The sequence below is a fragment of the Anthonomus grandis genome, chromosome 19 (assembly GCF_022605725.1).
Source record: "Anthonomus grandis grandis chromosome 19, icAntGran1.3, whole genome shotgun sequence".
In the NCBI taxonomy this organism is placed as follows: domain Eukaryota; kingdom Metazoa; phylum Arthropoda; class Insecta; order Coleoptera; family Curculionidae; genus Anthonomus; species Anthonomus grandis.
The window spans coordinates 5011329-5038246 of NC_065564.1; the positions used below are offsets into that span (position 1 = coordinate 5011329).

Consider the following 26918-nt stretch of genomic DNA (forward strand, 5'->3'; position numbering starts at 1 on the left):
AAGAAGAAGATGAAGAAGCGCCCTTAGTGCCGCCCCCCCGTTTTTTATTTTGCGATGAATACGTACATTTGGAACTGAGGTAAGGTGGTGGCTGGCAGCAGGAGGGCTAAGTCTAATAGTTTTGCCGTGGATAGTTGGAGACGGAGCCAGTGGGGGTGGCCCAGGGCGTGTAGGCCGTTGCTGCTATTGGTTGACCAGCTCGAGTCCAGGGTGGACATCAGTTTTATGTAAGAGCTGCGGTCGAAAAGGGTTTTGTCGAATATTTTTGGGGCACTGTTGGCATTTCTTCCGGGCACTTCAACTCGTATCAATAAGTTGAAGCATTTTATTCATTTTTTCCAGGCAGTTCAAAGATAATTAAAAGAATAATGGTTGATAAGACACTTATAGTGTTTTTGATAAAAACCGAGAATATAAATTGAATTCTTCATGCACAACCCAATTTTAATAGTAGGAATACGTTTCACTTAACCGAGACACCTTTAGTCTATCATTCTCTTCTTTTTTTGCCTTCTCTGGTACCTGATATTGAGCGCATTCAGCGCAAGTTCATGAAGTATCTCTGATGTAGAGAGGAAGGAATTGTCTTTCCGGCCAGAGGTTTCGATAGTCAATTATACTTAAATAAATTTAATATTATTCCCTTAGAAAAAAGAAGAGAAATTCTTTCCATAAAATTCTTATTTATAATAAGATTGACTGTCCCACCCTTTTGGCTGGATTAAATTTTCGGGTACCAGGAATAAACTCTAGGCATTTTAGATTATTTTATGTAAATCCCGCTAGGACTAATATTTTGCTTAAATCCCCAATTAATTTAATGTGTCAGCATTATATTAATAATAATTTACATGAACGGTTCGATATTTTTCTTGACAGTTTAAGTTCCATTATAGAAAGTATAAAGTAAATAGGTGATACAGAGCCTTATTTAAGTACATAGAATGTTAAGCATTTTGATTTTTCATTTTTATACATATTTTGGTAATTTTTTTTTTAATTCTTTCCTGTAATTGGGTAACAAACCTGTTGGAAATAAATGCCCCTCTTTTTTTTCTCGAGGAGGAAAAGATTTAGGGCGCAAATAAAATAAAATGAATGATACCTTGGAGGTCCCGCTGTTTTTCAATTTGAGGTCGCCCTCTAGTAAAAAATGCCGTTTCCTTTCTCTACACATTTTAAAGAACGCCTAAACATCATTTTTCAAAAAAAAAAATAAATAATTCTAAAAAACTACGGTTTTTTTAAAGATTTTAGAGAAAAAAAGGAGTAAAGTGAAGAAACAATCATAAAACTAAACAAGAAAATTGAGAATCATAACAAATTATTAATAAGACACTAATAAATCGGTGAATAGTGGTTGGTAAAGAGACACTTATAGTATAACACTTAAAGAAATTACGTAAAGTAGAAAACGTTTCACTTAACTGAGACACCTTTAATCTATCATTCTCTCCTTTTCTTGCCTTCGCGAGGAGAAAAAGATTTACGATGCAAATAAATTAAAAGAAAATCAATGATACCTTGGAGGTCCCGTTGTTTTTCAATTTGAGATCGCCCTCTAGTAAAAAATGCCTAAACATCATTTAAAAAAAAAATTAAGAGTAGAGGAGAGTCGCCTAATATGGGGAGGTTTCCTAATTTGGGGAGATCAAAAATTTTAGACGGTGAGGGTATACGACTAATCGCACGCACTCTATTTTGTAGACTATATCTGGACGCCTACACTACAGCAATGAACACCTGTTTTATTCAAAACATGAAAGCGTGATCCCACGTTATCTGAACGTAAATATTTATTAAGTATATTCTTGTTATCGATTTTCATTAATAATTACAGCAAGGTAAGTGATTAAGGATTTGTTTTTTTATTGAATGAAGTTAGTATTTATTTTTTAAAGTTATAAACCTTAGCGGAGTGGGTCTCCTATTACGGGGAGTTAAGGGAGTCCTAATTTGGGGCTCCCCATATTAGGAACCATTTGGTAATGTATTGCAACTAAGTATGTCGTTTTTTTATTTGCAGATGCCAAAAAGAAAGACATGGGACCCTGTTCAAATGAAGGCGGCGGTACAATCTATGCGAAATGGGTAGCTATAAAGCATCTCGGGTCTTCAATGTTCCGCAGACAACCTTAGAACGTTATGCTATAAATAAAGGCACTTCTCCTGATGAGGTAATTAAGATCAAAATGGGTAGAAATCCGATTTTACCGCAAGAATTAGAACAGGAACTGGTTGCATATTGCAATTCAAATTCGTGATATTTCTAAACGTTTATTTTCCATTAGTGTACTGGTTAATAAGTATATATTATGTATATTGGAAACCCTTTCAACTGCCTGGATAAAAGGAGAAAATACTTCCAATTACTTAAAATGCCGCGAGTGTGAAACTGATTGAAGTGCCTGGAATAAGTTCCAGCTTTATTACCACCGACCACTATGCAAGCAAAATCTCCAATAAAAACTAAACTTCTGCAAACCAAAGCAAAACGACACCGAAGCACCAAATACTCAAAATCAATTACCTGTTATTGGTCCTATGGTACCCCACCAACAGCGTAAAGCACGAAACAAATCAAACGTTAGAATTAGGGTTAAACATACAACGATACAAGTGCAAATTCGACAAAGGAAAAACTCGCTTAAATAATTGCAATCTCACCTGAAGGCCTCCGTATCGTTGCTCAACTCCTGTTCGATTTGCAGGAACACTTGCAACATTTCGCTTATTATGATTGGCCACAGGCTGGTCACGTGCAGGGGGCTCATCCTGATCAGGATCACCCGGAAGCACATGAAAACTTGCGCCTGGATGCTCGGCACGTTCAGTCTTAGACTTGATGTCAATTGCTCTTTAGAAATAAACATTTATTGAAACCTTTTCTCATAAAGTGGGTTTTAATTCAAAGAGTTTTTGAACTACAATAATCGTTCATGTATGCAATGAAAAGGGAAGAAATGTTGTCCGTTTTGTTAAAAGTTTCATAAAAATAAGCCATAAGGTCTCTAAGATACACGATGAAGAAGTTGAGGCTCTGAGAAAAAAGTGGCCTTAAAATGTACTTTTACCAAAACGTCTCTATATGGTAGAATTTTTGTGCTAGCAAGACGTTTCGTACATCAAATCCATCCTCAGGAATTACCTGATCCTGCTGTGAAAGAATTATAAAAATTACTTAAGTAGTTTTTGAACTACAGTCAAAATTGTCTGCTTATGATGAAAATTTAAATCTCTTCAAAGTGGCCTAAAAATGTACTTCTACCAAAACGTCTCTATCTGGTAAAATTTTTGTGCTAGCAAGACGTTTCGTAAATCAAATCCATCCTCAGGAATTACCTGATCCTGCTGTAAAAGAATTATAAGAATTCTTTAAGTAGTTTTTAAACTACAGTCAAAATTGTCTGCTTATGATAAAAATGTCATTCTCTTAAAAGTGGCCTTAAAATGTACTTCTACCAAAACGTCTCTATCTGGCAGAATTTTTGTGCTAGCAAGACGTTTCGTACATCAAATCCATCCTCAGGAATTACTTGATCCTGCTGTGAAAGAATTATAAAAATTACTTAAGTAGTTTTTGAACTACAGTCAAAATTGTCTGCTTATGATAAAAATTTCATTCTCTTAAATTTGGCCTTAAAATGTACTTCTACCAAAACGTCTCTACCTGTTAAAATTTTTGTGCTAGCAAGACGTTTCGTACATCAAATCCATCCCCAGGAATTACCTGATCCTGCTGTGAAAGAATTATAAAAATTACTTAAGTAGTTTTTGAACTACAGTCAAAATTGTCTGGTTATGATGAAAATTTTATTATCTCCTGCCTGGGCTGGGACTTTGCTGTACAAACTTAGCTCTAACTCAAAAACCCTTTGAGCTACAAATATCGTTCGAATATCAAAATGTTTGCTAAAAAACGCTCTAATATTATAAAGAAGTTCCATTTAAATGCCTCTAATGATGTTCAAATATTCACGTGAGAAGTTGAAGCTTTGAATTTAATTTGACCTTAAATTGTACTTCTACCAAAATCACTGTATTTGACAGAATATTTGTGCTAACAAGACGTTTCGTACACCAAATCCATCCTCAGGGATTACCTTACCTGCTGTAAAAGAATTATGACAATAGCTTAAGTAGTTTTTGAATTACAGTCAAAACTGCCTAGGGAAAATAAAACAATATAAAATCCCTTACTTAATTCAAATATCCCAAATCGTTCCGAGCTAGGACTGTGCTGAACAAAATTCGCTCTAACTCAAAAACCCTTTGACCTAGAAAAATGGTTCGTATACCAAAATGTTTGATAGAAAACGCTCTAATTACGTAAAAGTTTCACACTTCAAATATTTCCGTGACAAGGTACAAATTTGAAAAAAAAAACTTGCCTTTAAATGTACACACTACCAAAAATGCTCTATTTGGCAAAATATTTGGGCTAGCAAGAGGTTTCGTACATCAAATCCATCCTCAGGAAGTACTCAATCCTGCTGTGAAAGAATTATAAAATTGCCCAACTGATTTTCGAACTACAGTCAAAATTGTCCCTTAGTAATGAAAATTCCATTCTCTCCTATCTGGTCTGGGACTCTGCTGGACACACTTGGCTCTAACTCAAAAACTCTTTGAGCTACAAAAATCATTCATATGTCAAAATGTTTATTAGAAAACGCCCTAAATGCGTAAAAAGTTCCATTTAAATGCCTCTAATAATGTTTAAATAATATCTACGTGAGTAGTTGAACGATTTGAAAATAAGGTGACCTTAAAATGTACTTCTATCAAAATGGCTCTATCTGGCAGAATATTTGTGCTAACAAGACGTTTCGTACACCAGATCCATCCTCAGGGATTACTTGATCTTGCTGTGGAAGAAATATAAAAATTACTCAAGTAGTTTTTGAACTGTAGTCAAAACTGTCTAAGGAAAAGAATGTAAGACCCTTTATTTAATTCAAATTGTTCCGAGTTAAAACTTTGCTAGACAAACTTGGCTCTAACTCAAAAACCCTTTGACCTACAGAAATCGTTCTTATACCAAAATGTTTGTTACAAAACGCTCTAATTTCGTAAAAAAAATCCACACTTCAAATATTTCCAAAACATGTTAAAATTTGAAAAAAACTTGCCTGAAAATGTACTCATACCAAAAACGCTTTATCTGGCGAAATTTTTGTGCTATCAAGACGTTTCTTACACTAAATCCATCCTAAGGGATCATTTTATTTTAACGTAAAAGAATTATAAAAATTACTCAAGTAGTTTTTGAACTACAGTCAAAATTGTCTGCTTGTAATGAAAATTTCCCTCCTCTCCTGCCTAGTCTAGAACAAACTTGTCTCTAACTCAAAAGCCATTGGAGCTACAAAAACCCTTAATATATCAAAATATTTGTGAAATTCTTTAAAAACGTTCATGAACAGCCCATGGAAACTGTATTTTTAACTTACCCTGAATTTCCGGCATATACTTGGCATACTGGTCGATCTCGCTGCAAAATATCACATAGGCCAGCCGTTTTAAAAGTTGCGCGCGCTGCTCGTACTCCTGCTCCCTGGACGAGAATATCCCCAGAGTGCCACTCTGAGTCATGGACACCCGATCTATAATTAAAAAAAAACCAAAGATCCCCTCGGTTCCTTAATCCTTAGAGCCGCAACTCACTCATCAAATCCCTAAAAGTCGTATTGTCGTGCGTCATTAAATTATCAACGATCACCCGCCAATACTTCAAACAGGAATGGTCCATCTGGAACAGCGCGTTGTCCAGTAGCAAGTCGAACACGTCCTTTTTCCAGGCTTTCCGGGTGTACTGGTAGCTGCTGAGGCTGGACAAGAGTTTCGAGCAAGCGTTGAAACTCGGCATGTTTTTCACGGTGTGAGTTTTCAAATACGGGACGATGTTGCACATCAGGGAGGCGAGGATGTTGTTCACCTTGTCCTTTTCCGAGGACCCGAAGCAAATGTCCAGGATCGGGGATAGAATTTCCGCTAGAACCTGCATACAAACCGTTAACAAGAAATACCCGTTTAACCTGGTCCAGACGTACCAGTTGGGCCTGGACGCTGTGACTGGACGTCAGCAGGAAATCGCTGGGAACGCCACTGGAAATGCTGTTTTCCGGGGTGGCGTCCTCCTCCTGTTCCCTCACCGCGAAATTCCGCCTGAGCCACGTGGTTTGTTCCAAACAGGAACCGCACACTTGCGACACGCAATCGATCAACTACGAAAACCGCCCCCATTTAATTATACAGGGTGTCCATTTTATGTAGCGACGCTCGATTACGGCTTAAGGTTGAATCGGAAGAAACCTTAGAACGTTAAAGGGCAAATCAACCTTGTTTGAGTTCAACCCACGCTTGATTCAAGATCTTCCCGACTTTGTAAGACATCAGATGTGGCTACAGTTGGATGGTGCACTAGCTCACTTCAGTGCAAGGGAACATATCGCACACCAATTTGGTAATAGATGGATTGGAACTGTAGGTGGTATCAAAACTTTACAGTGGATAGGTCCCACTGGATGGCCTCCTAGGTCACCGGATTTAACGCCTCTGGATTTATTCTTGTGGGAAAATGTTAAATCCAAAGTATTGCGTTCACAACTAGGGAGGATATGGTGGAGCGCATACAAGTGTCTTTTAGACGTATTACGCCTCTTGCAGTTCAGAAGATCTTTCGCACAGGATTGATTTGTGTGTGGAGTAAGACGGTAGACATTTTGAGCAGTTTTTGTGCTATAACTCTTTTAATTTATGTTGATGGTGAATTCTTTGATGTAACTGAAGTCCTTACTTATTGATCTTACTCTAATGTCTTTCTACAACCGGCTTCTTGGTGATTGCCAATCGGTTTTCTTCATTTAAAACTGTTTTTGTTTTAGTTTGTTTTTGTAGTCTACGCTTCCAGTATGCGCTAATCATTCTCAAGTAAAAATAAACGTTGTAATGCCTATGATATGTTCTATATTTCATTCTTCCTTTAAGAACAAAATTTGAGAAAACCGTTAGAGATAACAACAACCGTAAACTTGTTGGTACCAAATTGAAGATAAAAGAATGCTGTGTCAAAACGCGTTACTTGTTACAGAGTGATCCATTTAAAAAATAGCGCAAAATTGAATTGAAAATATCATTATTTGAGTAACGACTTTGATCACCTTGTATAAAAAAAAAAAAATTGCAATTTCCAAAGATAAAATAAACTTAGCCAATGACTCTAAATAGATTTTCCCAAAAAAGATAAAAAAATCGGTGGTAAATATTGAAATTTAAATGATTTTCGTGGAAATTTCTTCAAATTGTTAATAACTAGGCAACGTCGCATTTTAGGGCAAAACAGTTTTACACCGTGTATCAACCGAACTAATTTTAAAAAGTAGCCCCCCTAACTCATTAAACATTCCCTCTATTAAAGGTTAATTTCGTTTCAAGATTTAGCCGCAATCGAGCACCGCGATATTAAATGAACATATTAATTAAAAAAAAAAAAAACTCAGTATGTACTTTTGCGGTGACATCTTGTAAATCCTTTTGATCTTTCCGCTCCTCCAGGGGGCAGCACTTGATCATCATTTCGTGCAATATGGCCGCCAGTAAGAACTGCGCGGACGCACTGAGCGAGTTTACTTCCCTTATTAAGGACAGTAGGGAGCCCCAGGCCTCCGACAGTTGGGTGGCGGAGGCGTTACGCATATAACTGTACAAAATTCAGTAATTAGCGCTTTATTTGAGGGCTTTTTTGGTGCAATTATCTCACCAATAAAACAGTTCTAGTACGGAAACGTCCAGGCAGATGTCGGCGCTTAGACCCTCGCAAGGAGGAGGGTTTTTAATAACCGCGGTGACCGTTTGCACTAAATTATCCAAAGGGATAACCCTGATGGCGGAAATTAAGTAAACCAAATTGTTTTGGCCTACGTTTGGCTCTGGCAGCACCTGAAATCCCCTTATGAACAAAACAAGTTTGAAAAAAATTGTTTTTTAACCTACAGCCTTAATGCTTAGCTGACTCCTTCGCTCGTACCAGGCTACAGCCACGGCAGCCAAGAAACTGGCGCCGTGGTGTACCGCTATCGGGCTTAGGAACTCTAAAAGTTGCTGCTTTACTGTTTTCGAATTGCCGTATACGCTGCTGTAGTCGTTTTCCATGCCTAAAAAAGGGCTGTAGTGTGTATATACGCGACGTTTTGTGCCTTAAAGGCACCCTTAGTGATTTATTTGTTATAGATTAAAAGAATTATGACAATACTTCAAGTAGTTGTTAAGTAATTTTGAAAACTGTAAGATGTAAAGAGTTAACTGAAGAACGTAGTTTCACTAAAGCCAGCTTAGCTTAGCTAATTTTCCAGCTGAAGTGACCTAAGTAGGTCCTTGCCCGTATAAGCTAAGTTAATTTTCGTTTTTTTCACATGAAAAAAACCAAAATTAGCCAAAATTGTGAGTTTTTTTTAGAGCAGGTCCTTGAAACTTTCCAGACTATTATAATTAATGGTTTCCTTATTGGTAGTTTTTAAATTAACGCTCTAAGTACAATAGAACAGAATTTGTCCCTCAAAAGCTAAGTTTTTCACATGAAAAAAACCAAAATTGGCCAAAATTTTGAGTTTTTTTTGGAGTGGGTCCTTGAAACTTTCCAGACTATTGTAATTAATGGTTTCCTTATTGGTAGTTTTTAAATCAACGCTCTAAGTACAATAGAACAGAATTTGTCCCTTAAAAGCTAAGTTTTTCACATGAAAAAAACCAAAAGTGGCCAAAATTTTGAGTTTTTTTTAGGGTAGGTACTTGAAACTTTCCAGACTATTATAATTAATGGTTTCCTTATTGGTAGTTTTTAAATTAACGCTCTAAGTGCAATAGAACAGAATTTGTCCCTTAAAAGCTAAGTTTTTCACATGAAAAAAACCAAAATTGGCCAAAATTTTGAGTTTTTTTTGGAGTGGGTCTTTAAAACTTTCCAGACTATTATAATTAATGGTTTCCTTATTGGTAGTTTTTAAATTAACACTCTAAGTACAATAGAACAGAATTTGTCCCTCAAAAGCTAAGTTTTTCACATGAAAAAAACCAAAAGTGGCCAAAATTTTGAGTTTTTTTTGGGGTAGGTACTTGAAACTTTCCAGACTATTATAATTAATGGTTTCCTTATTGGTAGTTTTTAAATTAACGCTCTAAGTACAATAGAACAGAATTTGTCCCTCAAAAGCTAAGTTTTTCACATGAAAAAAACCAAAATTGGCCAAAATTTTGAGTTTTTTTTAGAGTGGGTCCTTGAAACTTTCCAGACTATTGTAATTAATGGTTTCCTTATTGGTAGTTTTTAAATCAACGATCTAAGTACAATAGAACAGAATTTGTCCCTTAAAAGCTAAGTTTTTCACATGAAAAAAACCAAAATTGGCCAAAATTTTGAGTTTTTTTTGGAGTGGGTCCTTGAAACTTTCCAGACTATTGTAATTAATGGTTTCCTTATTGGTAGTTTTTAAATCAACGCTCTAAGTACAATAGAACAGAATTTGTCCCTTAAAAGCTAAGTTTTTCACATGAAAAAAACCAAAATTGGCCAAAATTTTGAGTTTTTTTTGGGGTAGGTCCTTGAAACTTTCCAAACTATTATAATTAATGGTTTCCTTATTTATAGTTTTTAAATTAACGCTCTAAGTACAATAGAACAGAATTTGTCCCTCAAAAGCTAAGTTTTTCACATGAAAAAAACCAAAATTGGCCAAAATTTTGAGTTTTTTTTGGAGTGGGTCCTTGAAACTTTCCAGACTATTGTAATTAATGGTTTCCTTATTGGTAGTTTTTAAATCAACGATCTAAGTACAATAGAACAGAATTTGTCCCTTAAAAGCTAAGTTTTTCACATGAAAAAAACCAAAATTGGCCAAAATTTTGAGTATTTTTTGGAGTAGGTCCTTGAAACTTTCCAGACTATTATAATTAATGGTTTCCTTATTAATAGTTTTTAAATTAACGCTCTAAGTACAATAGAACAGAATTTGTCCCTTAAAAGCTAAGTTTTTCACATGAAAAAAACCAAAAGTGGCCAAAATTTTGAGTTTTTTTTGGAGTAGGTCCTTGAAACTTTCCAGACTATTATAATTAATCGTTTCCTTATTGGTAGTTTTTAAATCAACGCTCTAAGTTCAATAGAACAGAATTTGTCTCTCAAAAGCTAAGTTTTTCACATGAAAAAAACCAAAATTGGCCAAAATTTTGTCTTTTTTTTGGAGTAGGTCCTTGAAACTTTCCAAACTATTATAATTAATGGTTTCCTTATTGGTAGTTTTTAAATCAACGCTCTAAGTACAATAGAACAGAATTTGTCCCTCAAAAGCTAAGTTTTTCACATGAAAAAAACCAAAATTGGCCAAAATTTTGACTTTTTTTTGGAGTAGGTCCTTGAAACTTTCCAAACTATTATAATTAATGGTTTCCTTATTGGTAGTTTTTAAATTAACGCCCTAAGTACAATAGAACAGAATTTGTCTCTCAAAAGCTAAGTTTTTCACATGAAAAAAACCAAAATTGGCCAAAATTTTGACTTTTTTTTGGAGTAGGTCCTTGAAACTTTCCAGACTATTATAATTAATGGTTTCCTTATTGGTAGTTTTTAAATTAACGCCCCAAGTACAATAGAACAGAATTTGTCTCTCAAAAGCTAAGTTTTTCACATGAAAAAAACCAAAATTGGCCAAAATTTTGAGTTTTTTTTGGAGTAGGTCCTTGAAACTTTCCAGACTATTATAATTAATCGTTTCCTTATTGGTAGTTTTTAAATTAACGCCCTAAGTACAATAGAACAGAATTTGTCCCTCAAAAGCTAAGTTTTTCACATGAAAAAAACCAAAATTGGCCAAAATTTTGACTTTTTTTTGGAGTAGGTCCTTGAAACTTTCCAGACTATTATAATTAATGGTTTCCTTATTGGTAGTTTTTAAATTAACGCCCCAAGTACAATAGAACAGAATTTGTCTCTCAAAAGCTAAGTTTTTCACATGAAAAAAACCAAAATTGGCCAAAATTTTGAGTTTTTTTTGGAGTAGGTCCTTGAAACTTTCCAGACTATTATAATTAATCGTTTCCTTATTGGTAGTTTTTAAATTAACGCCCTAAGTACAATAGAACAGAATTTGTCCCTCAAAAGCTAAGTTTTTCACATGAAAAAAACCAAAATTGGCCAAAATTTTGACTTTTTTTTGGAGTAGGTCCTTGAAACTTTCCAAACTATTATAATTAATGGTTTCCTTATTGGTAGTTTTTAAATTAACGCCCTAAGTACAATAGAACAGAATTTGTCTCTCAAAAGCTAAGTTTTTCACATGAAAAAAACCAAAATTGGCCAAAATTTTGACTTTTTTTTGGAGTAGGTCCTTGAAACTTTCCAAACTATTATAATTAATGGTTTCCTTATTGGTAGTTTTTAAATCAACGCTCTAAGTACAATAGAGCAGAATTTGTCCCTCAAAAGCTAAGTTTTTCACATGAAAAAAACCAAAATTGGCCAAAATTTTGACTTTTTTTTGGAGTAGGTCCTTGAAACTTTCCAAACTATTATAATTAATGGTTTCCTTATTGGTAGTTTTTAAATTAACGCCCTAAGTACAATAGAACAGAATTTGTCTCTCAAAAGCTAAGTTTTTCACATGAAAAAAACCAAAATTGGCCAAAATTTTGACTTTTTTTTGGAGTAGGTCCTTGAAACTTTCCAAACTATTATAATTAATGGTTTCCTTATTGGTAGTTTTTAAATTAACGCTCTAAGTTCAATAGAACAGAATTTGTCTCTCAAAAGCTAAGTTTTTCACATGAAAAAAACCAAAATTGGCCAAAATTTTGACTTTTTTTCTATAGTAGCTCCTTGAAACTTTCCAGACTATTATAATTATTGGTTTCTTTATTGGTACTTCTTAAATCAACGCTCTAAGTACAATAGAACAGAATATGTCCTTCAAAAGCCATGTTTTTCACATTAAAAAAAACCCAAAACTGCCCAAAATTTTAACTTCATCCTCAAACACTCCCTTTTTGAGCTAAAATAATGCTTCTAACTCCTTCCTTAGACATTCCACGTTATTATTATAAAAAAATCCCAAGTTAGATCTCAATTATCCCTAAAAGTGTACCTACCCACGACCGTTTGCCACAGCTTGGCCACACTGGAAATAATCCTGGGCATGTGGCTCAAAATGGTCTTCCTGGCGTTCTGATAATGATCCGACGTATGCTTAGAGGAAAAATTCATGTCGGTACTCAACGGGGAAAAAAAGACATTGACCAAATTGTTCAAAATCTCCCCGGGGTTCACCATTTGGGGGGTGGTACTCGTAGAGGCGGGCGGCACGTTCTGATTGGCGGTCTGAGACGCGTCCAACAGACAATAGTGGCAAAGAATCGTTAAAGATTCCAGTTGTGTGACCGCGTAGTCGGAACTCAGCTCGGATTCGTCCAGTGAAGCGTTCTTGTAGTTCGACGCAAGATCTTCGATATTATTGCAAATCTACCAAAAAAAAACGCACACTCAAAAACTCCTCTAAGTCGAACAATTTAGCACCTACTTGATGTATGACGCTGATAGAAATCTGCCTCAAATTATTCCCAAAGTACGGTAAGCAACTGGTGACCATATTGAGCCACTTTTCGTGCATCCCGCGCATATTATCGTTCCTCAAAGCGCTCAGGATGGCCGACAAGAAGATTTGCTGCTTAGGAATCAGCACTAGAGGCTTATAATTCAGATGTTCGTTAATATAAGAACCGCTAGAGACCTCCGGGGTGGTTTGGCCGGTGCTGGTTTTCGCACTGGGAAACACCAAATGTTCCAGGATAATCAGGGAGTGGATGAGCCTGCGTAAGAAATTCCTTTAAAACTAAGTCCACCCTTGTTTTGTTCAAATGAGTTTTACCGTAAAAGTTGGATCTGGAAAGCCTCCACGTGCTCCCCGAGCCTGTTTTCCGCGTTGCACAGCTGGAAGTTGTTGAAGAGCAGAATGTCTTCGGCGAAGGTCATGTCGCTGTCGAAGTCCCTTACGGAGGTGAGGAGACAGTGGAGGAGGATTTTTTGGATTTTGCACTTGACCAGGAGGTCGGCGATGTAGCTGGAGAAGCCTTTGTTGTTGTTCTCCTCGATGATAGATATTAGGTTTTCGACGATTATGTGTAGGATTTCCAAGGATTCCAGTTGGATTTTTATGTTGTTTTCGAGTTCCTCGGTTATGGTTTCGTCTGAAAGGTATTGTATATTATGGTATGCGAACTTGCTCGGTTTTTTAGTTTTTTTATTAATAAATTCCAAAGTTTCCAAAAATCTTATTGACTTTTTTTGGAGTAATCATTATAGTAATTATAATTAATGGTTTCCTCATTGGCCGTTTTAAATTTAAGTCTCTAAGTACAATAGAACAGAATTTGTTCCACAAGAGCTAAGTTTTTTGCATAAAAAAAAACAAAATTGCCCAAAATTTTGACTTTTTTTTAGAGTGGCCCCTTGAAACTTTTCGGATTGTTATAAATATTGATTTCCTTATTGGTAGTTTTTAAATCAACTCTCTAGCTGTAATAGAACAGAATTTGTCCCCCAAAAGCAAAGTTTTTCAGATGAAAAAAACCAAAATTGCCCAAAATGTTGACTTTTTTTTAGACTAGGTACTTGAAATTTTCCAGGCTATTATAATTAATGATTTCCTTATTGACAGTTTTTAAATCAACTCTCTAACTGCAGTAGAACAAAATTTGTCCCCCAAAAGCTAAGTTTTTCTCATTAAAAAAACCAAAATTGGCCAAAATTTTGACTTTTTTTCGAAGTAGGTCCTTGGAACTTTCCAGACTATTATAATTAATGATTTCCTTATTGGTAGTTTTTAAATCAACTCTCTAACTGCAATAGAACAAAATTTGTCCCCCAAAAGCTAAGTTTTTCTCATAAAAAAAACCAAACTTGCCCAAAATTTTGACTTTTTTTCGGAGTAGGTCCTTGAAACTTTCCAGACTATTATAATTAATGATTTCCTTATTGGTAGTTTTTAAATCAACTCTCTATCTGCAATAGAACAGAATTTGTCCCCCAAAAGCTAAGTTTTTCTCATTAAAAAAACCAAAATTGCCCAAAAATTTCACTTTTTTTTGGAGTAGGTCCTTGAAACTTTCCAGACTATTACAGTTAATGATTTCCTTATTGGTAGTTATTAAATCAACTCTCTATCTACAATAGAACAGAATTTGTCCCCCAAAAGCTAAGTTTTTCGCATGAAAAAAACCAAAAGTGGCCAAAATTTTGACTTTTTTTCAAAGTAGGTCCTTGGAACTTTCCAGACTATTATAATTAATGATTTCCTTATTGGTAGTTTTTAAATCAACTCTCTAACTGCAATAGAACAAAATTTGTCCCCCAAAAGCTAAGTTTTTCTCATTAAAAAAACCAAAATTGGCCAAAATTTTGACTTTTTTTCGAAGTAGGTCCTTGGAACTTTCCAGACTATTATAATTAATGATTTCCTTATTGGTAGTTTTTAAATCAACTCTCTATCTGCAATAGAACAGAATTTGTCCCCCAAAAGCTAAGTTTTTCGCATGAAAAAAACCAAAATTGGCCAAAATTTTGACTTTTTTTCGAAGTAGGTCCTTGGAACTTTCCAGACTATTATAATTAATGATTTCCTTATTGGTAGTTTTTAAATCAACTCTCTAACTGCAATAGAACAAAATTTGTCCCCCAAAAGCTAAGCTTTTCTCATTAAAAAAACCAAAATTGCCCAAAATTTTCACTTTTTTTTTTGGAGTAGGTCCTTGAAACTTTCCAGACTATTATAGTTAATGATTTCCTTATTGGCAGTTTTTAAATCAACTCTCTATCTGCAATAGAACAGAATTTGTCCCCCAAAAGCTAAGTTTTTCACATGAAAAAAACCAAAAGTGGCCAAAATTTTGACTTTTTTTCAAAGTAGGTCCTTGGAACTTTCCAGACTATTATAATTAATGATTTCCTTATTGGTAGTTTTTAAATCAACTCTCTAACTGCAATAGAACAAAATTTGTCCCCCAAAAGCTAAGTTTTTCTCATTAAAAAAACCAAAATTGGCCAAAATTTTGACTTTTTTTCGAAGTAGGTCCTTGGAACTTTCCAGACTATTATAATTAATGATTTCCTTATTGGTAGTTTTTAAATCAACTCTCTAACTGCAATAGAACAAAATTTGTCCCCCAAAAGCTAAGTTTTTCTCATTAAAAAAACCAAAATTGGCCAAAATTTTGACTTTTTTTCGAAGTAGGTCCTTGGAACTTTCCAGACTATTATAATTAATGATTTCCTTATTGGTAGTTTTTAAATCAACTCTCTAACTGCAATAGAACAAAATTTGTCCCCCAAAAGCTAAGCTTTTCTCATTAAAAAAACCAAAATTGCCCAAAATTTTCACTTTTTTTTTTGGAGTAGGTCCTTGAAACTTTCCAGACTATTATAGTTAATGATTTCCTTATTGGCAGTTTTTAAATCAACTCTCTATCTGCAATAGAACAGAATTTGTCCCCCAAAAGCTAAGTTTTTCACATGAAAAAAACCAAAAGTGGCCAAAATTTTGACTTTTTTTCAAAGTAGGTCCTTGGAACTTTCCAGACTATTATAATTAATGATTTCCTTATTGGTAGTTTTTAAATCAACTCTCTAACTGCAATAGAACAAAATTTGTCCCCCAAAAGCTAAGTTTTTCTCATTAAAAAAACCAAAATTGGCCAAAATTTTGACTTTTTTTCGAAGTAGGTCCTTGGAACTTTCCAGACTATTATAATTAATGATTTCCTTATTGGTAGTTTTTAAATCAACTCTCTATCTGCAATAGAACAAAATTTGTCCCCCAAAAGCTAAGTTTTTCTCATTAAAAAAACCAAAATTGGCCAAAATTTTGACTTTTTTTCGAAGTAGGTCCTTGGAACTTTCCAGACTATTATAATTAATGATTTCCTTATTGGTAGTTTTTAAATCAACTCTCTATCTGCAATAGAACAAAATTTGTCCCCCAAAAGCTAAGTTTTTCTCATTAAAAAAACCAAAATTGGCCAAAATTTTGACTTTTTTTCGAAGTAGGTCCTTGGAACTTTCCAGACTATTATAATTAATGATTTCCTTATTGGTAGTTTTTAAATCAACTCTCTAACTGCAATAGAACAAAATTTGTCCCCCAAAAGCTAAGTTTTTCTCATTAAAAAAACCAAAATTGGCCAAAATTTTGACTTTTTTTCGAAGTAGGTCCTTGGAACTTTCCAGACTATTATAATTAATGATTTCCTTATTGGTAGTTTTTAAATCAACTCTCTATCTGCAATAGAACAAAATTTGTCCCCCAAAAGCTAAGTTTTTCTCATTAAAAAAACCAAAATTGCCCAAAATTTTTACTTTTTTTTGGAGTAGGTCCTTGAAACTTTCCAGACTATTATAATTAATGATTTCCTTATTGGTAGTTTTTAAATCAACTCTCTATCTGCAATAGAACAGAATTTGTCCCCCAAAAGCTAAGTTTTTCGCATTAAAAAAACCAAAATTGGCCAAAATTTTGACTTTTTTTCGGAGTAGGTCCTTGAAACTTTCCAGACTATTATAATTAATGATTTCCTTATTGGTAGTTTTTAAATCAACTCTCTATCTGCAATAGAACAGAATTTGTCCCCCAAAAGCTAAGTTTTTCGCATTAAAAAAACCAAAATTGGCCAAAATTTTGACTTTTTTTCGAAGTAGGTCCTTGGAACTTTCCAGACTATTATAATTAATGATTTCCTTATTGGTAGTTTTTAAATCAACTCTCTAACTGCAATAGAACAAAATTTGTCCCCCAAAAGCTAAGTTTTTCTCATTAAAAAAACCAAAATTGCCCAAAATTTTCACTTTTTTTTGGAGTAGGTACTCGAAACTTTCCAGACTATTATAATTAATAATTTCCTTATTGGTAGTTTTTAAATGATCACTCTAACTGCAATAGAACAGAATTTGCCCCCCAAAAGCTAAGTTTTTCAGATGAAAAAAACCAAAATTGCCCCTTTTAAACCCTCAATAAACTCTAAAAAATTCCAAATAAAATAAAAAAAACACTATTAGGTACTCACCCTTCCAAGCAGCACCCGCAACGTCCTCCCTCCTAAACTCGGCCAAAAAGGGAAAAAACGTCCTCGCATAATTCATACAAATCGACAACACGACGTCCAGAAACATGTAACCCCTGAAAAAGTTCAAGTGCTCCTGCCCCACCTCGCCCCCGAACCCCTGCCCGAACAAACTCTTCCGATGCCTGGCCAACAGATACAAAATCTCATTGTTTTTCAGATTTTTTATCCCACTGGTGGCGGTGCACTTAATAAACAACTTGGGGTGGCACAGGACGCACCGTTTTAACGTACGTAGGGCGTAAATTATGCGGCCAGAGTCGAACATTTCGTAGTAAAGGCACATGTGCGAGTGTATGGGGTAAAGTACGAAATTCTTCGAGTTCGAGGTGTTTATTTTCGTTTTCAGGTCCAACTCCGTCGGTCTCTGGGGGGTGGTCTGGTCTTGCTCCACCCTCGAACACACATCGTCGATTATTTTATTTAATATTCCGGTGACTATGTCGTACTCTTCATATTTGCCTCTGAAGAAGTCTTCGGCACTTTTACTAAACTCCAGCTCCCCATGGAGGTTTGCCGAGTCGGAGATGCAGTAGGACCAACTTTGCACCAAAGAACTTTCGGTGTTGGTGGTCTCGGTGATTTTCTCGTCAAAACTGTGGGATTTCGCCAGTAAACCTGGACGAATACCGTTGGATATTGGCTCCATGCTTTCTAGCAAGGCTTTTTTACCGTTATCCACCAAGGCGTTGATATATTCAGTTTGTTTATTATTATGTTTCAGAGAGTCATAACCGCTTTCAGCTGTAATAAATGCGTTTTTTTTTAAAGTACAACTTCTTTGTTGGGCTATTAAAACTCACCTGCTAGAGAGTCAAAAACTTTCCTATCGATAGAATCGTCGTTACTAATAGTGTTGTCGTTGCTAGAATAGCTGTCCAAGGAACTATGCGAGCTCCTTCTGGCATAAGACCCGTCCAGCCCCACCGGGTAGATTTCTTTGCTGCTCAGAGGGTTGATAATGAGTTTCACGTTTCCTTTGGAGGGTTTTTCCAAATTGGGGGAGACGTCGTACCCTTTAAAGTCTTTGTTTTTCTTCGTTACGATGCTGTTGCTGTCCTCGTTTAGGCTGGTTGTCATGTTTATAGCGGACGAGTATTTTTTGTCGGATTTCGAAAAGGCGAACCAGCGCTTTTTCGGGGATTTTGCGGGGGGGCTCTCGGTCATGTGGTACATCACATTGCCTGGAATTTAATATTGAATCCTTTGGGTCAAACTAATCAAAGTTTGGCTAGGTGGATGGACGGGTAATAACAAGAGGGAAAAAGGAAAGTGGGACTAGAAAATGGGTACAAGGAAACCAAAGGAAAGAGGAAGAGAAGAGTCGAGGTGACTGACTCGGGGATTTTCCCAAAGGGAAGCCGACTAGCAGTAATCACTTTGGTAGAGTGGCGTGGGTTCAACAAGAGTTCAATAAAATATAAGCGCCACCTGTTTTATCCCGGATGGATAAGAAGATCCCGATGACCAAGAAAACAGGAAATTACTACAAGCACTATACCTATAAGCCTGAAAGAAAATCTTACAAGGAAGAACAGACAGGCAAATTGCTTCAATGATTTTATTTGCTTTTTATGTATCTGAGTCCTGGGTGGATCGGTTTAACAGTAGATGTTGTGGAGGTTATTAGAGTAGATGAGTGGAGATTCCCACTTTCTATAGTAGTAAACCAAAGGAACACAAAAAAAAGGCCTAAAATTGGAATAATACCCAGATTGAGGAATCGTCAATACAGTAAGTAGATATAAGCATTGATGATGAAACTTTAAGTGTATGTATGCTTGAATATATTTATATAAAATTACATGTGTAATCATAAACCAAGATGCCAAGTAAATTTTCCAGGGGAAGAAAAATATGTCAAAAATAAACTAAAATGCTTTGGAAAGTCTTATACAATTGCGAATAAAAAAAAATCAATTTGGACCCAAAATTTTCCAGGGGTACCCCTTTGAAATTTTGCTTAAAAGTGGTTTTCATTTTTTTTTGGAAAAACTATTGATCTGAGAGAAAAATAGCTTAAACAAAAGTTGTCGGGCCTAATGAAAGCTACAATGTGCAAAACATTCCGACTTTTTAACTATGACGGTTTTCGGGAAATTTTGGAAAAACCGATTTTCATATTTTCCCAATTTTCACGAAAACTACGAGGAAAAAAAATGTTTTTATTTTTGCAAGTGGTCCTAATTACGGGTGCCCAAAAAAAAGCTAGAATACCTTTTTCTCCTAAAAAGCCTGATAAAGGAGCTATAGAGAATTTTTTGAAAACGGCCAATTCTGGACCCCACAAATATCGAAAAATTAAAAATTTCAAAAATTGAAAATTAAAAATTAACAGCAGATAGGGCACCAAAATAGCAATAAAAAAGCCTTATAACACTTTTTTCTAAAATGCGTATTAAAGGCCCTATAATTTTTTTTTGGAAATTAGGGGTCATTTTTCATAAGAATGGACCTAATTCAAAAAAAAAATTATTACCAGTAAATTTTTCTAGGGAAGAAAATGTGTCAAAAATAATCTAAAACGCTTTGGAAAGTCCAAAATTGCCAATAAAGAAAAATCAATTTTGACCCAAAAATTTCCAGGGGTACCTCTTTGAAATTTAGCTTAAAAGTAGTTTTCATTTTTTTTTGGAAAAACTATTGATCTGAGAGAAAAATAGCTTAAACAAAAGTTGTCGGGCCTAATGAAAGCTACAATGTGTAAAACAATCCGACTTTTTAACTATGACCGTTTTCGAGAAATTTTGGAAAAACCGATTTTCATATTTCCCCAATTTTCACGAAAACTACGAGGAAAAAAAATGTTTTTATTATTGCAAGTGGTCCTTATTAAGGGTGCCCAAAAAAAAGCTAGAATACCTTTTTCTCCTAAAATGCCTGATAAAGGAGCTATAGAGAATTTTTTGAAAACGGCCAATTCTGGACCCCAAAAATATCGAAAAATTAAAAATTTCAAAAATTGAAAATTAAAAATTGCCAGCAGGTAGGGCACCAAAATAGCAACAAAAAAGCCTTATAACACTTTTTTCTAAAATGCGTATTAAAGGCCCTATAATTTTTTTTTGGGAAATTAGGGGTAATTTTTCACAAGAATGGACCTAATTCAAAAAAAAATTATAACCAGTAAATTTTCCAGGGGAAGAAAATGTGTCAAAAATAATCTAAAACGCTTTGGAAAGTCCAAAATTGCCAATAAAGAAAAATCAATTTTGACCCAAAAATTTCCAGGGGTACCTCTTTGAAATTTTGCTTAAAAGTGGTTTTAATTTTTTTTTGGAAAAACTATTGATCTGAGAGAAAAATAGCTTAAACAAAAGTTGTCGGGCCTAATGAAAGCTACAATGTGCAAAACATTCCGACTTTTTAACTATGACCGTTTTCGGGAAATTTTGGAAAAACCGATTTTCATATTTTCCCAATTTTCACGAAAACTACGAGGAAAAAAAATGTTTTTATTATTGCAAGTGGTTCTACTTAAGGATGCCCAAAAAAAAGCTAGAATATCTTTTTCTCCTAAAATGCCTGATAAAGGAGCTATAGAGAATTTTTTGAAAACGGCCAATTCTGGACCCCAAAAATATCGAAAAATTAAAAATTTCAAAAATTGAAAATTAAAAATTGCCAGCAGGTAGGGCACCAAAATAGCAACAAAAAAGCCTTATAACACTTTTTTCTAAAATGCGTATTAAAGGCCCTATAATTTTTTTTTGGGAAATTAGGGGTAATTTTTCACAAGAATGGACCTAATTCAAAAAAAAAATTATCACCAGTCAATTTTCCAGGGGAAGAAAATGTGTCAAAAATAATCTAAAACGCTTTGGAAAGTCCAAAATTGAAAATAAAAAAATTCAATTTTGACCCAAAAATTTCCAGGGGTACCCCTCTGAAATTTTATTTAAAAGTGGTTTTAATTTTTTTTTCGGAAAAACTATTGATCTGAGAGAAAAATAGCTTAAATAAAAGTTGCCGGGCCTAATGAAAGCTACAATTTGCAAAACATTCCGACTTTTTAACTATGACCGTTTTCGGGAAATTTTGGAAAAACTAATTTTCATATTTTCCCAATTTTCACAAAAACTACGAGGAAAAAAAATGTTTTTATTATTGCAAGTGGTTCTACTTAAGGATGCCCAAAAAAAAGCTAGAATATCTTTTTCTCCTAAAATGCCTAATAAAGGAGCTATAGAGAATTTTTTGAAAACGGCCAATTCTGGACCCCACAAATATCGAAAAATTAAAAATTTCAAAAATTGAAAATTAAAAATTAACAGCACATAGGGCACCAAAATAGCAACAAAAAAGGCTTATAACACTTTTTTCTAAAATGCGTATTAAAGGCCCTAAAATTTTTTTTGTTTTGAATATTAGGGGCTATTTTTCACAAAATTGGACCTAATTCAAAAAAAAAATTATCACCAGTGTTAAAAAAATAATCTAAAACACTCTGTAATCCTCAAATACGAAAATCAAAAAAAAAAAACACCAATTGTGGCCCAATAATGCCAATGAAAATCTTAGGACTTACCAATGGAATTGGCCTTTTCTCGAGAGCACAAAACTGGACACTAAACAAAGAACCTTGAAAAAGTTCGGATATAACTACACCACTTATAATCCTGCACTATTGCAGTATGGTTTAACTAAAATACCCAAAAATGTGAGTTTTTAACTTTTCATTGGAGTAAAACCGGAAAAAATACCAAGAAGTCAACCTCAAATAATTATTCTTCAAGACTCTTAGAGGTTAAGGAAAGATTTAGAAGAATGAGCTGGGATCTTATTGGCTAGGATAAGACTTCTGATATTAGTGAGTAAAAAATTAAAATTATGATTAATAATGTAAGTCCATCATAAAGGTTGAAAATTATTAACATCAAAAATAGAATTAATACCGAAATGATAACTGTTAATTTTATTAACTTTAGTATCAGAATAACTTAGAAATTGCCTATTAAAGTTCGATAATCGAGCTACGCTTTCACTAACATTTTATTTATTTTCTTATTTGTTATGTATCTGAACAAATTAAACTGTTATTGTAAAAAAATCGTGGATTTAAACAGGTATAAATTATAGAACGTTAAAATTTAATTCCTCTAAAGCAAATAAATAAAAACACAGTTGCTTACCGTTAACGTTACTGACCGCGTAAATCTTCTTGGCCTGAGATTCCTCCAATATCTGACCGCCCTGGTCAGTTTGCTCACAGTTCACATACCCATCCTGGATATTCACGTGCCTTATGGACACCCTGGCCGTATTACTGGCCAACAGTTGCAACAAAATCGGATTTAGAATCCTGCAAATGTCGTTTTGTAACAGACTGTGGGTCAAAAACGACTCGGCCAACAGTTGCACGGCCGGTTTCTCCCCGTTTTCCAGCATATCCAGGATCTTCAACAAAGACCTGGAAAGATTCCAACGTCAAAAAAAGCTCGCTGCTGCAAAAATGATACCCTAACCTGTCGAAGTTCCTGCAGCTCTGCTTATGGGCGGGCACCTTAATGTTCAAATCCCTCCCCAAATGCCACAGCAAACAAAACTGCTTGATATAATTCACGTCGACGATGTCGCGCGACAAATATCGCCCGATCACTTGCTCCACGAACATTTTCGTGTCGAAAGTGTTATGGATCTGATACAAAAGGGTCACGCAAACCATCAGTTGGTTTTGGTTTTTCACGGTGCCCAAAAGGGCCCAAAGGATCCCGGACATTTCCTGCAAGATTAAGACTGATGGACAGCCCGCTCGCCAGATTTAAGTGCCCTTTGACTTACCTCGATGGCGATCATGTCCTCCTCTACAAAAGTGACGTGGCGATGGTCCAGGATCCCGGTGATGATGATGTTCTTCTCGCTCTCATATTTTTTTAGGTAATGTTGGTTCTTTGAGAGGCTGAAAATCTCCAGAAGGGTGCTCATGGCGGTCAGTTGGATCTCCCTGGAACTCTCTCTTGAGCAAGCGGACACCAGGAGAGCCTCCAACCAATTAGGGACTTTATTCTCGCTATGATTAGTCAAATTGGGAAAAGCGCAAAACTCCAAAAGAATCGCGCATGCCACGCTCATGCAAGTTTCGTAAATTGAGTTCGAGTCTATGGGGAGGCTGTAGGAACCGTTCTTTTTCCTTTTTAAGGTTTTCGTATAGTCCACCGGGGTGAACTCGGACTGTTTGTTGGTTAAACGTTCATCCAACAGCCGCTGTAAGAGTTTCGTACGCTCGTCCTTGTCGCACACAAGCTTTTTAAAGGAGGCCTTTACGTCCACCCCCGGGAGGATTTTGTGCTTAACGAACGACACAAAAAACCTCTTGTACTCCTCCAAACACTTCAGAAAGTGCTTGTTTTCGTATTTGGCGGGAGCGAGGGCCAACGGGGTGCCCTCTTTCGAAGATGTTTCGAAACTATCCTCCGGGGTGGACAGTTGCGACGACGAAATCGAGTCGGTTTCCTCGTTTTTTAGGTCGTACAGCTTCGAACTCGACTTGGATTTCTTGTTTTTTGACTTTTTTTCGATGCGCGGGCTCGTTTTCTCTTTCTTTTTGGGAAATTGGTTACTGTAGGACCTAAAAGGGTAAGAGTGCGTGTGAAATCCACTTCCAGGCACAACTGTGTGAAGAAATATTGAATATATGAATAAGTCAAGACTCAAAGGGCTCTGTTTCAGCCAGTTGTGCACTCAATACAAGATTTTATATATTAAAATGATCCGCAGGGAAGTCCCTATGTTGTTGCAAAAAATTATTAATTTATCTTTAACGGTATTTGAATTATATTAAAAAATATCTCGGCGATATAAAGAAAAAACTACTTAATGTACCCTGCTTGACAAAACTGGCTTTAATTTAAGAACTCTTTGAGGGACAAAAAATTTTAATACACCAAAATGATCCTTAAAGACAACGTTTCATACACCAAAATTATCCTCAAGGATGCCCCAATGTCGCTGCAAAAAATAATTAATTTATATATAGTGATTTTTGAATTACATTAAAGAATATCTAAGCAATATAAAGAAAAAACTACTTAATGTACCCTGCTTGACAAAACTGGCTTTAATTTAAGAACTCTTTGAGGTACAAAAAATCTTAATACACCAAAATGATCCTTAAAGACAATGTTTCATACCCCAAAATTATTCTCAGGGATGCCCCAATGTGGTTGGAAAAAATAATTAATTTATATATAGTGATTTTTGAATTACAATAAAAAATATCTGAGCAATATAAAGAAAAATTCACTTAATGTACCCTGCTTGACAAAACTGGCTTTAAATCAATAACTCTTTGAGGTACAAACGATTTTTATACACCAAAATGATCCTCAGAGAAGCCCCTATGATGTTGGAAAAAATAATTAAGTTACCTCCAGTGGTTTTTGCAATATAAAAAAAATGGACTTAATGTACCTTACTGGACAAAACTGGCTTTTATTCAACAACTCTTTGGGGTACAAAAAATTTTTATACACCAAAATGATCCTCAGAGAAGCCCCTATGATGTTGGAAAAAATAATTAATTTATCTCAAGTGGTTTTTGAATTATATTAAAAAATATCTCGGCAATATAAAGAAAAATTCACTTAATGTACCCTGCTTAACAAAACCGGCTTTAACTCAACAACCCTTTGAGGTACAAGAAATCTTAATACACCAAAATGATCCTGAAAGACAGCCCTATATCAAACACAAAGTTTCATACACAAAAACCCTCTTCAAACCACAATATTTCAACTCTTACCTTTCCCTGGTTCCCTCCTCGACAGTCAACTCGTGCTTATCAACGAACCCATTTAAATTCTCACTGATCTTAGAATCCGATTTGCTTTTCTCTATAGGCCTCGGCCCCGGTTCCTCCCCACCAGTTTCCTCACTTTTCTGAACCTCCGGGAGTTGATTAGCGACCCGCTGCTCCTCCTCCTCTTCCTCCTCCAACTTCTTTTGCATCTGAGTCATGGTGATCGGTTGAATTTTCGTTAAAATCTTCGTGCAAAGCTCCAAACTCTTCAGTATTTCGTAGTGGTTAAGGTCGGATACGTGGGCGGTGAGGGACTTAATTATTTTATTAAACAGACTGGGGAGGATGTTGGAGGTGCTCTCCGCGTATGATTCAATAGGGATTATGTCCAGTAGGAAATCGGTCAAAATGCACAGCTCCAATACGAACGGGGGGCCGCTTCCGATCTCGTTTACTTGACACCGGTCGCGGTATTTGAATTTTTTGATGTTCTTAGCCGCTTCCTCGTATAATTTCTCGATGTAGCTCCAGATATAGTAGCTTTGCAGGGTGTTAAACAGTAAATTGGCGTTTTTCACTAATTCCTGACAGTTCTTCGATACGAACTGTTTGTTCAACCCCCCGTCGTTGCCCTTCAAGCTGCTCAGATCCCCGTTGAAGGACACGCACCTCACCGTTTGGTTTTTGTACTTTTGCAAACTCAAACAGGACAAGTACAACGTCCTGAACACGTCGTATAAAATCCCGTCCAAGATTACGGGACCTATCTGGGATTTTTCGAATAACGAGGTGAGCAAACGGTAACATTTCACGTCCAGAGGGACATTCGAACTGGACTTTTTCAAAATATCCTTCACTGCATCGTTTAATAAATCGTAGGCGATAGAGTGGGTCTGGGTGGACGGGAATTCGTCGGATTGTTCGCCGTCAATCTGGACCAGCGGTAATTTGGACTCGGTTTCCAGAAGCCACGAGTAAAGACGTCTGAAAATTGTCTTTTTAGCTGAGAGGAAAAAGGAAGTAAGGCGGGGAAAGGGGATAGAAAACAAAAGTGCCTCTATCTCACAAATTTGTTGTGATACAAGAAAGTTTCTCATATGAAATCAGGAAGTGAAAGAATTATCTCAATCTCAAAAAACCTTCATCCAAGCCCATTTGTTTTCTATCATCGAAATAATGCCGCCCCATACCTATTAAGGGACATATCCCTTCGTAAAATGGTCGAGAGGGCGGCAGTGACCAGCCTGACCATATCCGCGTACAAAAGTTGCTTATTTTGCATGGGAAAACACACCATGAGCAGGTCCAGGGCGGACCTCTGGACCAGGATGTTGGCATCCTGGACGGCCGCACACAATCCAGAAACCTTTTAAAGAATATCTTTAAAAAAAAACATTTACCAGCAGTTTCCTTGACTCACCATTAGCCCTATATCGTGCCCCATTAGATACAGCTGATCTTCCATGGGGATTTTCCGGCTGTAGTGCGCGTAAACGTACACTACAGCCGGCAGTCTCACCGGACTGTTGTTGGCCACACATTGCCAGATGCACGTGTAAAAGTAGTGAGGGTCTACGCCCTCGCATACGTCTTCTAGTAACTTATTGGTCCTAAAATGGGGGTTTTTGTGTTTATTTAGGGGGAGGAAAAAGGGCAGTTTTTCCACCCACCTATCGAAATGGTCCGTACCGGTGTCTAAACCCGGTAAAATGCCGCTTAAAAAACCGCTTAGAGCCGGTCTGAGTCGCGCCCTTAAAGGAACAAAATGCGTTTCGTAGATCGTTAGTAACATTGGACGGATGTTCATCGCCGCATGGCTCATCAGAGGGAATAAACCTGATTTTGGACAAATAAGGGAGGGGGAAATAAATAAACAATTAACACTTTTTATTTATTGCTAGTAGCTTTAGAAAATTATTATTCTAAGGGGGCTTAAATCTGGCCACCCTAAGATATAATGACATTAGGCTAAATTATGCCAAGAATATCAATATTTGCTCAAACAGTGTATCATCCCAGTTTT

General features: G+C 35.8%; 1 protein-coding gene across 3 annotated transcripts in view; it reads right to left on the bottom strand.

Moving 5' to 3' along the window:
• LOC126747743 (protein dopey-1 homolog) overlaps positions 1-26918 on the bottom strand; it is a 33522-nt gene that overhangs the window by 4493 nt on the left and 2111 nt on the right. For all 3 annotated transcript variants that reach the window (XR_007664368.1, XR_007664369.1, XM_050456541.1), the window contains exons 3-22: positions 26566-26731; positions 26316-26505; positions 26086-26261; positions 24899-25879; positions 22939-23725; positions 22623-22879; positions 22290-22567; positions 17961-18341; positions 17101-17901; positions 12915-13233; positions 12567-12855; positions 12139-12508; positions 7996-8156; positions 7763-7941; positions 7510-7702; positions 6054-6227; positions 5668-6001; positions 5454-5606; positions 2668-2857; positions 67-234 (exon numbers count right to left, since the gene is read on the bottom strand). Coding sequence is in view for 1 of the 3 variants with exons in the window: in XM_050456541.1 (XP_050312498.1) it covers positions 67-234; positions 2668-2857; positions 5454-5606; positions 5668-6001; positions 6054-6227; positions 7510-7702; positions 7763-7941; positions 7996-8156; positions 12139-12508; positions 12567-12855; positions 12915-13233; positions 17101-17901; positions 17961-18341; positions 22290-22567; positions 22623-22879; positions 22939-23725; positions 24899-25879; positions 26086-26261; positions 26316-26505; positions 26566-26731 (6547 nt within the window). In the remaining 2 variants the exon portion in view is untranslated. The remainder of the gene's footprint in view (positions 1-66; positions 235-2667; positions 2858-5453; positions 5607-5667; positions 6002-6053; positions 6228-7509; positions 7703-7762; positions 7942-7995; positions 8157-12138; positions 12509-12566; positions 12856-12914; positions 13234-17100; positions 17902-17960; positions 18342-22289; positions 22568-22622; positions 22880-22938; positions 23726-24898; positions 25880-26085; positions 26262-26315; positions 26506-26565; positions 26732-26918) is intronic.